Source organism: Chinchilla lanigera, unplaced genomic scaffold, assembly GCF_000276665.1.
Source record: "Chinchilla lanigera isolate Chin_1 unplaced genomic scaffold, ChiLan1.0 scaffold00035, whole genome shotgun sequence".
NCBI classification, from domain to species: domain Eukaryota; kingdom Metazoa; phylum Chordata; class Mammalia; order Rodentia; family Chinchillidae; genus Chinchilla; species Chinchilla lanigera.
In genome coordinates, this window is record NW_004955436.1 from 21417332 (window position 1) to 21433375 (window position 16044).

The window sequence follows — 16044 nt, forward strand, 5'->3', positions numbered from 1 at the left end:
GCGGGCGCCGGGGCGGCCCGCGCCTCCCGCTGCCCGAGGCGGCGGCCACCTCCTCGGGCCGCTGCTGAAGGGGAAAGACCGCGCGGACTCCTTCCAGTTTGTGTTCGTTCTCTGGAAACACGCAAACGCTGTGCCTTCCAAGTTTTATTATCCCCAGTCTCTCAGGCTTTGAGAGGGATTTTTGGGGGCGGTACTAATTACATCCGCATGGTCCAGTTAAAATGCATTCGAACTTGGTCTTTTAGAGGGGACCTGCCAGGCCTGCTGTGGGTTTCTTAGACGGGTCATCACCCCGCACCCCGGAGACCCCTGCAGACCCGGGGGGTCCTCGGTGATGGCCCGCGGGTGAAGCAGCTGGCGGAACCGAGCTCGGCGCTCCTGCTGGGACACGATCCGGCCTGCAGGGCTCTGCTGGCAGCACCGCCCTCTTGGGAAACACAATACCTTTTTAGTGTTCCTCGCCTTGCGGGGTGAGCTCACCTGTAGGGTGTGGTGGCTCCAGCCTCAGGCTGGTGGACTCTGGAAGGGAACAGGCAGGGCTTGTTTCTAGTTTGATTTTTATTTTTTCACTAGAAGTCTGAAACAACCTCTTTTGTAAGGAAAACATGGATCCAGCGTATAGTTTGTCTTGATTGGCCTCAGAAATCGGCCTCTGGAGGAACTCAGTTGTCAGACAGAATCTTGAAACATCTGTTGTTACCTTTCTGAAAAACACCTGACTTTTCCGTTGGTGGCGGCTGTCACAGCGCGAGCCACTCCTGTGACCCCTGCGAAGGTGATTTAAGAGCTAGTTTGTGCGGTGGACCCAGTCCCTGCTCGGGAATGGCTGTGGGAAGGAACGGCTGTGGGAAGACGGCAGCAGAGCCCAAGCCGCCGCAGAGAGGTCCCCTCCGGCCTCCGCAGCCCTGGTGACTTCAAGCCCTTGACTTCCACCCATCCCCTGCATGGGCGGGTGGCCTACTTTTGTGGCCCAAGAGTAGGAATTTTGTACTCTACACTACAGGGTAATAGTTAGGCACCTGTGGATTCCGCAGATTTTTAGATAGTAAGGGCTTGCTCAAAACAATGTGTGTGTGAGGTCGCTATGTCTTGTTCCTGCACTCCCACGTTCTTACACACCGGCTTTTGTAACAAGGGGCAAGGTGGATCTGATCTGATTACAGTGATATGTCAGTAGAGAGAACTGAGTACGTGCACCCATTTAAAGGGAAAGAACCATTTGATACTTACTAGGAAATATTTTGACTTGCCATTGTAACTATTAAGAAAGGAGACTTTCTGTTACAGAGTGACCATCCCTTTTCAACAGGTAATATTTATAACATCAATAGGTTTATCTTGGTAGTAAAGAGAGTTATTCCTGGCAAGTACCAACAGTAATACTAAAGAAGATGGACTTTTTTATGGCAGTAGATACTTCCTTAGAACCATGTGTAAAAACTAGATGATGATGTATTTTTTACCACTGTTGTTTTTGAAGAACTTAAGTGATCAGCACCTCATTTCTGCTTGTAAAAGAACCATATTATACCTGAATATTTTCTTTTTTTCACTTTTTTTGGGTTTTTTTCCGGTACCGGGAATCGAACCCATGACCTTGCGCTTGCCAGGCAAGCACTGTGCCACTGAGCTAAATCCCCAGCACCCCCTGAATATTTTCTTTTACATGATGGTAGCGGCTAAATTAACACCTAGCTTAACGGGTACCTGTTAGTTTTTAATTTCTATTTGCCTAGAAGGAAATAAAAATCTACACTTAGGAGTGAAATGGTTATCCAAGATTCACCTATAAATAAATAAATAAATGTGGAATTAAACTTTAATATGCACTCACGACGCTGTCCTACTGCCAGCACCTTCTTTCCCAGTTTTAAGAAAGGCTTCATCAGGAAGATACTTCAGGTATCACCTGTGTGGATTTCAAACCCCAGGCAAGCTTCAGCTTGTTAGGGTGGAGTAAAATAAAGAGGCACTGGTGTGCTGCCAGAACTGAAAGGAGAGAGAAACTGAGCACCTTGAATCTGAACTCAGAAATTCACAGCTATTTTTTTTTTAATGTACAATCACTCAGATAAAGAATCAGAGTATTACCAGAAATGTTTTTAGGTCATCAAATCCTATGGTTCTTAAAAGTACAGGAAATAAAAAATGTATGCAAAGTCAGCATTGATCTTAGACCAACTTCAGCTTTACAGGGCTTTGTTTTGAGATCAGTCTTTCGGCTTTTGGGGGAGTGTTGAGGTAAGACGAGAACCCGTTCTGAGCTGGGCATTAGTAGATGATTCACATCTGCAAACGTGTGTGCTTACATCCTTGTGCAGCAAATTAGCAAGTTCACCCCTCTGCTGGGCCAGTAACTTAATGCATCTAGAAGTCTGGTGGCCAGTGACATTTGCTGCCTTTAGCAGTAGCCACCGAGAGCTTCTGTACCCTTAGTGACTTAACTGCCTTTGCTCTATAAAGCTGGACTGGGGGGTGAGGGTCAGAATTAAGGCCGGGAGATAGCTCAGTGGCACAATGCCTCCTGGCAACCACAAGGTCCTGAGTTCGATTCCGGGTACAAAAAAAAAAGCTGACTGAGGGCTTCCCTCGGTTTAGCAACCAAGCACTGTCCCCACACCTTCTGCTGTTCACCTGCGCCCCTCATGCTGAGCTGGGATGCGCGCCCCGAATCCCTACTATCCATCCTCATCCTGCTTCTGACAGGTGTCACATATTTGAGGGTGGGTCCCAAGTTTGTTGCCTGAAGTGGGTGCCCAGTTGGCACTGGCGGGCATCAGGAGGAAGTGTGGAGTGCCCGGATCTCACCCCGCTGTGTGGTGCCTGCCTGCGCGCCCTGCCAGCCCTCCTGGAGCCTTCCTCGCCGCCTTCCTGGACTTCTGCAGGAATTCCTCTCCTTTTTTGTTTTTGTTTTGTTTTGTTTTTTGAGACAGGGTCTTACTTTGTAGTTCAGGCTGCCCTTGGCCTCTCCAACTTGCAGTCATCCTCCTGCCTCAGCCTCCTGAGTGCTGAGATGGCATTCCCCACCATGTTCGGCTGGGACCTCAGCTTCTTCCTGTGTAGATTCTTGCAGGAGCTCTCAGTTGTCCTTTGGGTTTTTGCTACTGCACATATCGAAGATCAACAATGCCTCCCAGGGGCTGGGAGGCTCCTGGAGACTCAGAGAGTCAGGCCTCCTACTGAACCGGGGCTGCCTTTCGGCAGGGCCCTCAGGTGATTCGTGCTGTCAGGGCAAGTTAGCTCCTCCTTGTGTATGTAAAGCAGTGGTTTCTAACAGAGACCCACCCACGCTTATATTGTTTTGTAGGTAGGGTCTGTTTACTTCTTAGACTATGTTTTATCCAACTTAAATTCTGCCTGTGTGTGATACAAAGAACCTCGTAGAAACAACCTGAAGAAATCTGACAAGAGCTCAGTTCCCCTAGGCGGGGCCTTCGGTGTTTTTAATACATGAGTCCCTTGTTCTGCAGGGGGACCCAGCTCTCACTGGGTGACGCTGGTGTCTGCAAGGCACGGACTGTTGGCAGTTTGGTGCCTGCATGTAAAACTCCTGAAGAAGCCAGCAAATCCCTGACAATAAGCATGTATTTAGGGGGAAAACCTCCACAGTATTACCAGCAAGTTAGGAATATTAGCAGTGATTTCCTTGTCACGTTTATTTTCAGATTATTTACAAGATTATTTTTACAAGCTTTAGTTTATCATTTCTAGCTTGGCCCTCAAGGTATTTATGTGTACTTTCTTCTTTTTAGTTGTCCTAATTAGTTTGAGGATATAAGCTGTCGTTCCTCTAATGGAGCTTTGGTGAATCTTATTTAAAAGTGTTCTTGTGATGCTGCTGGCTTCTTTGATAATATGGACCTCTTCACATAGCTCTTAGATGAACTTGGGACAATATGTAAAACGCCAAATTGATCTTCCTTTGGGAAACTAACAAAAATTCTGGCACAGAAATACATCTGTTTACCTGGGTGCTTTTGAGTCTCAATTCAGAGAATGGCAGTTGATGGTGAGAATCCTCACCTCTCTGTCTCTCACACTCACACACACACACACACAGGAAAGGCAGTCAGATTTGGTGTGTAAAATAGTAACAAAGGACAGATGTGTTCAGAATAGATACAGATGAAGTCTCCCTTTGAAGAACCTCAAGTTAAATCATGAAAAAAGTACCTTTAGGACGAGTTTATAAAATTGATGTTTTCCATCAGAGTTGGTAGCATGGTATAGTTTAGATCCTGCATGGTATAATATAAATAGTTCTTAGAGGCAGGGCAAATTTATAGATATTAGGTTCATTCTGGTAAATTAAACAAGACCAAAGGTGCTTAGGGACGGTACTTAGGGCGAAGCCACTCTGCCTGTTCAGTGTGTGTCCTGAGACTTTCAGCGTGGCTAAGGTGTGTGGCTGACGTCCCCCTGCTCAGATGGGACTCGGGCCCTGAGCGCTTTGCTCAGCCCCGGCGTGGCGCATTCCATTTCAAACAAGATAGCTGTTGACCGGAGAAGGTAGACTGCCTCGCTTGGGCAGGCCTGTCATTCACCAGTTCTGATCTTTAGAAGCGTGCCAAGATTTCAGTCTAAATGATACTTAAATGATTCAACCTGGGTGTCTCCCTGCTGGGAGGAGCAGGTTTTACACGTTCCACAACAAAGGCAGCTTTTCTCGAGACAAAATGTTGCTTAATTTTCCATTTTGATTTCCTTAAGACTCAGCATTTTAAATAAGACATTCCCTGGGCTGATTTAATAGGAAAAGTTTGTAAAGTGATCCATCACTTTACATCCATTACATCCATTACTTTATGGTGTGTTCATGTGTTGGCGTAAGGTTAAGTGAATTACTTTTTATTTATTTAATTCCCTCCAAGTACCTGAGACTAGCCATAAATTATATTTCAACTATGATGTTAGAGGAGTGGTGTAATAATCTGTGTTTATTTTCCTCAAGTAGACAGGTAAAATCATTCTTTATAGGAATGGGAATGTTACTGTAATGTATATAGCTAGGCTTCTAAAACATTAATCTGATTGTAAAAGTTTGGTTACTGAAATATGTTTCTTGTTAGGAAGTTTTTATAGACAAGTTCTATTCTCTTGTGCCATATATTTCCATTGTGTTTGCATTTCTCTATGAATACATAGCTATGTGGCTTTTTAGTGCATTTTCAACCTTGTGAATTCATAAAAGGAAAAATAAGTTTTTGCTTATTTGAATTTAATGATTGGATTTAAATGTAATGGCTGGAAGTAGACACACACACACACACACACACACACACACACACGAGTCAGTAGACAGTAACTGACAGGAGGGCACAGCCTGGAAGTCCTGTGTCATTTTTTGGTAGCACTGGGTCTATTTATAAAAAGATTTTCATCATTGATCTTACTGTTCTCACACTTCACTATGAAAGTGAAAGACACAGTGCTACTAAAATGCAGATTCCTGGGTGCCATCTCTCGAGCTGTGGTCTAGCGGCCCAGGAAGGAGGCCCAGGGATCTGTATTCTTAATAAGCACCCCTGCTTGATCTGGTCCCTTCTCTGTTAAAAGTTTCCTTACTTGAAGGACAAGACAAAAGGAAGAAGAGACTTGTTAAAATTTCACATCTTGGCTTTAACTCATTTCTAGTTTAAAAGAAAACAATCCTAGGTTAACCTTATCGCTAACATCTCTCGCTGACGCGTCAGCTCACAGTCCTTTGGGGGAAAACGCAGTTTCTGAGACGGAAAAATGATTCTCATGAGTCATCTGTTGACAGCATTCGTGCGCCAGAGGGCGCCCTGCAGAGCGTGTGGCGCTTCAGGGAACAGGGGAACCGGCCTAGGTGTGTTGAAACGAGTGAAGGAAGGGATGATTGCTTCGGGTGACCGAGGAACAATCTTAAAATGGCAGTGTAGAACCTTGGGAATGTAAACTATAAAGAAAACAAGGTACTGGGGAAAAGTTACATGGATAGAGGAGAAACTATCGTTTCTGTACTGAGGCTGAAATCTGGGCCTTTGCGCAAAGCTACATCCCAAACCCTTTTCATTTTTTATTTTGAGACAGTGCCTCGAAAAGTTGCACAGGGAGGTCTGGAACTTGCCATCCTCCTGCCTCAGCCTCCCAGAGAGCCGGGATTGCAGCTGTGTGCCACCACGCTCATCTTAGAGGAGGAACTTTGGAACAGTGAGGGTTTGGAAGTGAACGAGTGATGATTTTCACACATGAGTGATGATTTTCACACAGGAGTGCTCGTCTTCACAGTAACCTTGACAGGAGGCATTTCTAGCCTGAGTCACAGATGAGACTTGCATGTGGCTGGTGGGTGGCAAGGCCAGCGGGTGAAGCAGCTGCCTCTGGCTCAAGCCCTGGCTCTTCCTGTGCACTGTCTTGGTTCTACTTGGATCACTCAAATGACGGAGAGGCAGCAAGGATGTTGTCGGCTGTGCTGTGTCAGAGTAGAATGAAAAACAGGCTGAGGGCACGTGCGGGCACTTTTCAAATGCAGTAAAGGGTCAAGAGGCGAAGAATGCACCTTCTCCTAAGACCAAAAGGAAGGGAGATACAAAATGTGGGATATCTACACTGTAGAATATTACTGAGCCATTAAAAAGAATGAAATACTGATTCACACAATAAAATGGACCTTCCTTAAAAAAATACTAGGCTCAATGAAAAGAGCCAGTCACAAGAGGCCATGTGGTATGTGGTTCCATTCCTGAGAAATGTGCAGAATGGGCAAGTACAGAGACAGCGTGAGACAGGGCTTGGCAGGAAGCACTTGCTCACTGCACAGGTCCTTACTTTCATTTATTTATGCATTTTGAGGGAGGAGGTGGTAGAAATGGAGCTGTGGGTGGTGATGGTTGCTCAGCTGCATGTCTGTAGCGAAACCCACTGAACGGAACCCTTTAGAAGGGTGCGCTCCTGGTATGTAAATGATGCCTAAAGAGAATAGTGTTTGGGTTTGGATATGCTAGAAATTAATTTGTAGACGTTTACTCCCCAAGCGTAAGTATAGCCTCATTTCTGGACTAGAGATGGGACCAGCCCAGCGCAGGCCCTGAGGAGGTGTGGGGCTTCACTGAGTGAATGCGGGTCCTCTGCGCCAGCTGTCACCCGTGAGGCAGGGCTGGCTGTGTGGGTCCTCCAGCCCCTAACTCAGTGCCAGTCTCACCCTGATGTTTTGCGCAGCCAACATCAGTAATCACTCTCGTGCAATCAATTCTGAATATTTCAGAAATTAAAATTGAGGCAGAAATTTTGACAGGCTTTCGCTGCAAACATGTAGAATCCGTTTCTTCTCCACAGTTAAATTGTTTTATGTAGCATCTCTGCCTGGCCATACATCGTTGTTTCCAATGGTTATTTTTGCACAAAATCAAATCTTAATATGAAACAAAGATCCTTAAAGGCGTGTGAAACATTTCCTAAAGAGTTTGCAATTTCAGTTGTTCGGTACCGAGAGTGTTTATTATGGTTGTGTTGTGTTAGAAACTGCAGGAATCTTTTACGTAAATAAACCTATGCATACGGCAAGTGTATTACACAAGAAGCAGTTTAATGAAGCTTGACTTTCATTTCAGAGATGTTAACATTTGCCCAAAAACCAAAGGGAGAAAATTATTACCACGTCTTAATATGTTTATTGCCGACACATGAACGTCCTGGTTTCCCTTGAAATGTAGAGATGCCCAAATATTGTCAAAACAAAAACTGTTGCTCCACTGAAACCTGACTATTGGGAAAGCAAACTCTGGGAGGCTGAGGCAGGAGAATCACAAGTTGGACCCCAGCCAGGGCAACTTGACTTAGCGAGACCTTGTCTCAAACCTTTTTAAAAAGGGGTGGTGGTGTGCCAGGGAAGTAGATCAGTGTGAAGGCCCTGGGTTTGATCTCTAAGGCTGTAAAAACAAACAGCCTCAATCCATTGATATGTGATAAGCAGGCTTAGGTCTGCAGTGCCTGCTTTAGTAATTTCTGTGTCCTGCTTTTCCGCAGCATGGGGGAGAGCGTCTGTGGCCATGCTCTTCTGCGGCTTCATCATCCTGATCATCTGCTTCATCCTCTCCTTCTTCGCCCTCTGCGGACCCCAGATGCTGGTCTTCCTGAGAGTAATCGGAGGCCTCCTCGCCCTGGCTGGTAAGGCCCGGTGGCCGCAGTCCTTCTTTGTACCTTCTCAGGCACCGGAGCATCACGTTCCATCCCACGGGAAGACTGCTGGCGCGACAGGTCACTGGAGCAGGAGCAGCAGCGCAGATGTACCTTAGAAGCTAGATCCCTGGCCTGTGCCCTGTCCTATGCTCCCCACTCAAGTGACCGGACTGCCCCCCCGCATGCCCCTGTGGTCCCCTGCACTGACACCTAAGGGAGGGCCCAAGGCTGCGTTAGTCACAGCAGTATAGCCCCATGTGGCATGGTCCCAGCCTGGCTCCCTGGGCCCGGTGCCGAGGGGACCTGAATGGTGCAGAAGCGTCTCACGTTGAGGGAGTTCTGTGACCCCGATGAGCTGGGCTGGGAAAGGGTATCATGACGCAGGGCTTAGGCCGGGCAGGCAGTGGGGACTCAGACTTAGGCGACAGGAGGAAACCGGTTGTGCAGGTGGGCAGGGCGCAGGCTGAACTTCACTAGTGCAAGTAGACCTGAGAGTTTAGGACGACAAATGACTGGGGATTTTAGGTAGCACCTGCCCAAGGAACGAATCTCAGGTGTGAAGCTGGATTCAGATACACAACGAGATTCTCTGAGGAGGGGAGAAGAGGCGAAGGTACAGATCAGGGCCGAGCAGGCTCGTTTCTCAAGGCACCGGCCAGGGTTCCTGCGAGCACGGCAGAAGCCCCGCTGCAGGTGTGGGGCCGGAGAGAAAGTGAGCGGAAAGTGAACCGGGGGCATCGGGAGCCGGTTGAGGCTTGCTTCTGCAGGGGGCCTGTGACACCAGCACTGAGCCCAAAGGGGGCCGCTCCCCACGGCTCCGGGGCTCAGAAAGGCTGTGTGCACAGAGCCAGGGGCCGTGGGACAGGGGCAGGGGAGGAGGGCCCCAAGACATCTGGTCAGGCGAGCGAGGCCCGTCCCGTGTGCTGCACGTCTGAAAGTTCCTTCTGATTCCAAGCAGCGTGTACGTCGTGCTTCTCGTGTTTAGAAGTTCGCTTTCTGAATAATATTTTACAATTGGAAAGGGCTTGGGATCCCGCGCACTGACCCCTACCTCCATTTCTGTTTGGCTTTTCCTGGTCCAAATGTAGGAGACTTTATCACAGGAACAGCATCACTTTCCCTGTCTTAGAAGGAGAGGTGTGTGCCTGCTTCAGTTGCCAGTAGGAATAACCCGCTAGGGCTTTAACCTTAGTCGAAGAATCCTAGAGAGTCCTGTATGGCCGAGGAGGTCGCTGCTAGGCAAGTATCCACAAGAGTTAAAAGCAGGGACTTGAACACAGATTTGTAACCCAAATACACAGCAGTTTTATTCACAGTAGCTAAAAGTTAGCAGCAGCCGAAGTGTCTGCCAGCAAATGAGTGGCCATGCAAAGTGTACTATATGCCTGCAGTTGAATATTACACAGCCATAAAGAGGAATGCAATTTCAGTATTTGCTACAGCATGATAGACCTTGAAAACCTTAAGCCAAGTGAAATAAGCCAAGCACAGAAGGACAAAGAGGAAGTACTTAGAAAAGGCAAATTCCCAGACACAAACAGAAGTCCCCGGTAGGCAGTGGGAATTGGGGTATGGAGAGTTATTCTTTTCAGAGGGCGCGGTGTTTATGTGTGGGTGGTGAAAAGGCTTTGGGTCATAATGATAGCTACATTACAATGTAAATGCACGTAAAGCCACCAAATTGCACACTTACAAATGATTAAAATGCTACATATTGTGCTGTATATATTTTACCACAATAAGAATAAACCTAGTATATATTTTTAACCTATTATTCATTTTTAGAAATAAAACAGTAAGATCTAGTTATGGCTGTCCAAGCTGACAGGGGTTATGATTGTACAGAAAACTGGTTCTTTTTTTTTTTTTTTGGTTTTTCTCTGGTACTGGGAATCGAACTCACAACCTTGCGCTTGCCAGGCAGGCGCTTTTGCCGCTGAGCTAAATCCCCAGCCCCAGAAAACTGGTTCTGTTGTCCTGCAACAGATGTAAAGCTGAAAAGTCTCGCTTGATCTTGTGTTCCTGTTTTCTAATTTAGTATTCATTCTCTCTTTTAAAATTTGACAAAGACTAAGAAGTGAATAGAGGAGAATAAAGAGTCTAGAAATTTCAATGTACTTTTAGTGAAAATACTGAACAAAGCCTACTTGGTTTTTACGGTATATTTCACAGCAGCAGTTGCTGGAAAAATTGGGTTAAAATTAGAAAATGTGAACACTGATACAATTTAAATTTTGTAAGAATTCATCCAAACCATTATGAAAATTTCATGTATGGTGAACCAAAATAGATAAACAACAGTTCACATTTATTGCCAGGAAAATTAGAGGTCGGTGCAGAAAAGGATTACTTTTGTGTCTTACACAATATTTTGCAATAAAGGGCAAACTGAACTAGTAAATTTGCTATTTAAAATATGCATTAAGTTGAGAAATGTTTTAAGACCTTCATCAAGCTTGTTCTTCATGATTGCCACAGACGAGGAACATTTCCACTGAGTTGAGAAATGGAAGCAGCTAAACAACGTACTTGCCTATCTAGCACTTGAAAAGAAGAAAAAAGGAAGCCTACTTTTGGGTATATCTGTGGAGCTAGTAGAAAAAAAATAAGATGGTAGAAAAAGCAGTGGTTGTGTGACACACACCTATAATCTCAGCACTCAGGAGGCTGAGACAGGAGGATTAGCACAAGTTCAAGGCCACCCTAGGCTGCATAGTGAGTTCAAGACCAGTCTGAACTGTAGTGAGACCCTGTCCTTTTTTTTTTAATCCTGTCTTAAAAAACAAAAATAGTGGTGACAAAATGGCAGTGTGTATATATGAGATTTTAAGTAAAAAGACGCAGAATGTAACCTTGCATGAAATGATGCATTATAGCTAGATAATATCATGCATGGTCATTGAAAAAGCTACAGAAGTATCTTTAATAACATTTTACTTATTTTAAAGTTGCTGAAGCTGTCACTGTGGTGATCAGTCATAAGTGTGAGCATGTGACTCTCTTAGCAGTTTGGAAATCTTGACTCTCGCTTTCCTTTTTCTACCCTTGCTTATGCTTTCCCGAAGCACTGTACTGCTTCTTCTCCTCCGTTTCCCCAGCCTGGAGGGCCCTTCCCAGTCTCTGGCTCTCCTTGCTGTTTATTCTCCAGAATCCCGGCTTCTCTGAGAGCTTTTCTGGTGGTTCCCCACACTGACCATTCCCATCAGGGCTCACTGCTTCGTTTACGCATTCACTGATTGGGTATCAGGAAGGAGACAAGTGTGTGCACATGCATGTTTAGATGGAATTTTTGCTAACCCTGAATATATTAATTTCATTTGGCACTGGAACTGCAAAGGTTAGAAAACCAGATTCTACCAGCTTCCTTTTGTTGTACAACACAATTTTGTACTTCAGTCCAAAATGATATGCTTACCCGTGTAATATAAAGTGATTCTGTGTCCCGTCTGTATTTCACGTAGTGAGTATCTATGATCGATATTATCAGTTCCAGGTATCTGCTAACACACAATAGCTAATGATCTGTTTTAGCTCATGATTAACTAGACTCGGCTAGTCCCTTTAGCATTTTTATGTGGGTTAACACATCCATCCATCCATTCATTCATTCATTTTGAGACAGGGTCTCGCTGTGTATTTCAGTCTCGGCTTGAATTCGCTATGTAGCCCAGCTGGCCTCAAGCGCATGGTGATCCCCTGGTGATCCCTCTGCGTTAGGCTCCCGAGTGCTATGATTGCCGGCAAAAACGTTGTGAGGAGCAGGAGGAGGAGGAGGAGTTGCTCTGTTGTTAGTTTGCTTCATTTGTGTGTGCGTGCGTGCTTTCAGACTCTGGGATGTTTTCTCTTCCCCGTAGCTGTGTTCCAGATCATCTCCCTGGTCATCTACCCTGTGAAGTACACCCAGACCTTCAACCTCCATGACAACCCTGCGGTCACTTACATCTATAATTGGGCCTATGGTTTCGGCTGGGCGGCCACGATTATCCTGATCGGCTGTGCCTTCTTCTTCTGCTGCCTGCCCAACTACGAAGATGACCTGCTGGGCAATGCCAAGCCCAGGTATTTCTACACCTCTGCCTGAGGCGGGAGGCGAGCGAGACAGGCTCGAGCCGAGGGCACCCGGAGGAGGCGAACCTTCACAGGCCTCTGGCATCTGTTTCGGCAGCGTCCGGAAGCTGCAGCCCGCTTCGAACCTCTTTTGGCAGTGTTCATAGGGTTAAACTGGTCGGAAATGCTAAAATAGTTTGGGAGAAAATATTTCTTAGGTTGTGTTATAGTTTCATATTCCTCTGTGTTTTGTAGAATTTATAAAAAGATGTTTCTTTTTACTAGTTACTTAAAATATGCCAATATCTCCTATGTCTGTCTATAGCCTTTATACGGCATTTATAAAAGAAAACAAACTTGAAAGGTAGAAATGTGACAGCTTCCGGCATGTAGTAATCTGATCAAGTTTGGGGTTTTTCTCCCCCAGATAGAATGGATTGTTTATATTAAGGGCTAAGGAGAAGAGGAACTATTGGTAAAGATTGTGTGTAACCAAACATTCTAAAATTAATGTAAAACAAAAACTCTTTATTTTCAAGTAAAGAAGCAAACTAGTTTCCCAAATGCGTATCATTTTTGAGAGTTTATAATTCATATCCTAGTAATTGTTTTTTGGTACACTGCACATTGACTTGGTTTTTACACAGAAGGAAGTATTTCTCTGTGGCCCAAGCAGATTGCAGTAGTGAGGCCTCTTTAAGTACAAAAAGGCTAAGGTGAAATTTGCTCTTTTAATGAAAGTAGCTTACAGGGTTAGGGTGTGGGGAAACGCTGTATTAATAAATCTGTACTGCTTTGTGTCTATGGTCAGGACCTATGTAGGGTTGAAAGATGGGCCCGATCTGAGTCACTGACTGATGGGAGTGATGAAGCCATGGTAGTAAGGCGTTAGGACGGAAGTGCCATTGAAACAGGACAAGGGGAAGAAATGACTTGAATTTTTCATCTCTGGTTTAGCTGGGCTCTAACTACATAGACACAGCTCTGTTAGATTTTAACTGTCACAGAAACCTAAATATAGTTAAAAACCTGGTCTTTCTTGGTAAAATGTCTAATGTAAAACACACAACAGGAGAATTCGGGGAGATGAATTTCTCTGAACATATATTGGATGAATTGTTATTATTTTTTTACCATTTATACTGACATAATGAAAACCAACTCATTTTATATCGCAAATTACTATTTTGTAAGTTGTACCACAAGCAATGAAAGTTTTCATTATGTTTTTTCTCAATAAACCAGGTGTTAAAATCTTGAGTCTAGTTTGTAAGTTTTGTTGTTTTTGTTGTTGTTCTTCTGTTCTGGGGGGTGGGAATTTTTGAAGAATTCTCTCAGTAAGAACATGAAGCAAAAGGAAAGTTGCTTTTTCTCAGTTTTAAAGGTCTTGCTCGTTTTGTGTCGATAACCACTTTTGGATGAGTGTGGATGAATTCTAGCAGTCTACTCTGAATTTTTCCTCCGTGAACAATACCCTGTGCCCAGATGTCAGACAGCATCTGCCTAGGGCTGCCGGCCAGAGGAAGAGGTCTAGGAAGTTTCTGGAAGGTCCAGCCCCAGGGCACAGGTGCACGGTTTGGCGGAAGGTCTGCCCCCTCTGCTTTTCTCTTCCCAGCCTCTTGCCTGTGAAGGGGTCCTCTTCCATTAGGGAGCGAAGCAGCATTCACTCCACTTCTTTTCCCTGCCCGTTCACTTATGTCCCACTGCTGGCCGTGGCAGATTCTACAGCATGTGTAGCTGGGAAGAACGGCTGCAGGGTGCCCGGCCCATGATGGAGTCTCTCGAATGCTTGCTTTGGCTAGTTGGTCCTTAGCAGTGCATTTTTCTTAGGCCTTTCAAAATATGGGATGAATGCTTCCCATCATAAATTTAAAGGAATGTGGCCTGGGTGATTATTTATGCCAAAGTGACTAGAGAATTTGAAGCAGTAGTTGACAATGTCAAAACTACCATCTGTCAGGATAGAGCACAGCACATTCAAGAAAATAATGGATTTCTAGAGATTCAGAAACTCAGTCTCTTGTTATACCCTAAAGTGACTCTGATTGTGAGGTCTCCAAAGCACACACTTCTGTTTTGTTTTGTTTTTTTTTTTTTGGTTTTTCTCCGGTATCGGGAACCGAACTCACAACCTTGCACTTGCTAGGCAGGTGCTTTGCCGCTGAGCTAAATCCCCAGCCCCAGCACACACTTCTGTTCTGGACGTTTTTCCCCGTGGAACTTCCTCTTGTCAGTAACACGCTGTACTAAATGGTGTACGCTTGGGAAAAACACAAGTTCCTGAGACCAGGGACATGAAATATTTGTGACAAAGACATGCTGTGTCATTGTTTAGCTGCAATGTTTCATTTCTTTTAGGACTGTTCAGCCTTTCATTCCTTATTGGTTCAGATTCACCAAGACAGATACTTTTATGTCATACACAGAAAGGAAATTCTGGAGAGTAATGAAAAATTCAACAGAAAAGCCACCTAAAGATTAACAACGCCTTCCTGAGCTTTCCCATGGTAAAGCTGAGGTGGTTTTGGTTCTCTAATTACATCGAGTCCCCACCCTTCAAATAAGCAGTTCTACATTCCCACACAATTACCTTGTGCTCACACTACTAATAGATATGCTAAAAGCCACTTATTGTTTAATGTAACAAAGCAGCAATAAATCAAGGTCTTCTGGCTGTCACACTGGTATATACTGTGGAATATACTTACTTTTCACTTTGAACCTGTATTCTGAGCTGGGTGTGTGGCACACCTGTATTCCTAGCACTCCAGGAAGCTGAGGCAGGAAGATCACAACTTCAAGCTGTCTGGGCAATTAAGCAGATTTAGCACAACTTTGTCTCAAAAAATCAAAAGTGAGTTGTAGACGTAACAGTATGAAAGCCCTGGGTTCAGTTGCCCTATGTCATGGCTTGTGTCTAGATATCCCCCCAAAGCCTCATGCAGTCATAGATGGGACTTTTTCAGAGGTGGCTGGATCTAGAATGTGCGACACTGGGATCAATTCATGGCGAAATGCTAGGTTCAAGGGCACTAGGATTAAGGGTGTGAGTGCTACCCGCCCTAAGCAGCCTGGATAGGATATAAGGGGTAGAAAGAGGCTTGTCTTCTCCCTTCCCTGCTTGCTTTTGCCGTCTTCGTGCCATGAACTGGTTCTCTGTGATGCCAGTCTGCTGTGAAGCCAGCCAGTGATGGACTGAAACTTCTACAAACTGTGAGCCAAAGAAATCTTTCTTCTCTTAACATGGGGGGGCTAGGTATTTTGTCTCAGTGATGAGAAAGTAACTAATAAATACTACAAGCAATACAAAACAACAGAAACATAGACTGCAGGATGTACATGAGAGGCTGTCCTTTTGAAGGAAATGAAAGCAACAGGAAAATATAACTACTAGGCATGAATTAGGCTGGTTTTGCTACAGAACCCCTGTGACATTCCTACTGACATAAACCTGCAAGTGAAATCGTCAGTCTTCTAGGCTCACCCTAAGCGGCGTATGTGAGTCCCACCTGGCTTCGGCTCGCACTCACTAGCTATTCAGTGTTGGACAGGTCCTGTCCTGCTGGGCTCACCATCCTCTCCTGTCAAATGATCGCACATGACCCCTTTTCCTTCAAAATTCTCTGGTCAGAGTGTAGTTACTCATTTGTTAATTTACAAAAATACCAATGCAAAAGGGAAAAAGGTTAACTTGAAGCTTTTTTTCAAATTGCTTTTCATAACCGGATACTGCAATTAAAATCATCTTAATATTGTATCATCTTAATAAGGGGGAAAAAAAGCCCTGTTTATATTTCAGAGAGCTCCTGATTCAAGGTGGTGAGGTGGACCCTATCAAATACCTCTTTTCTAACC

General features: G+C 45.0%; 1 protein-coding gene across 1 annotated transcript; it reads left to right on the forward strand.

Moving 5' to 3' along the window:
• Positions 1-7989: 7989 nt before the first annotated feature.
• Perp (PERP, TP53 apoptosis effector) lies at positions 7990-13449 on the forward strand (the record flags this gene model as incomplete). Its single annotated transcript, XM_013516698.1, is given in 2 exon segments — positions 7990-8130; positions 11997-13449. Coding segments are annotated over 2 exon segments (368 nt in total), but the record flags the coding sequence as incomplete, so codon positions are not given.
• Positions 13450-16044: the final 2595 nt, after the last annotated feature.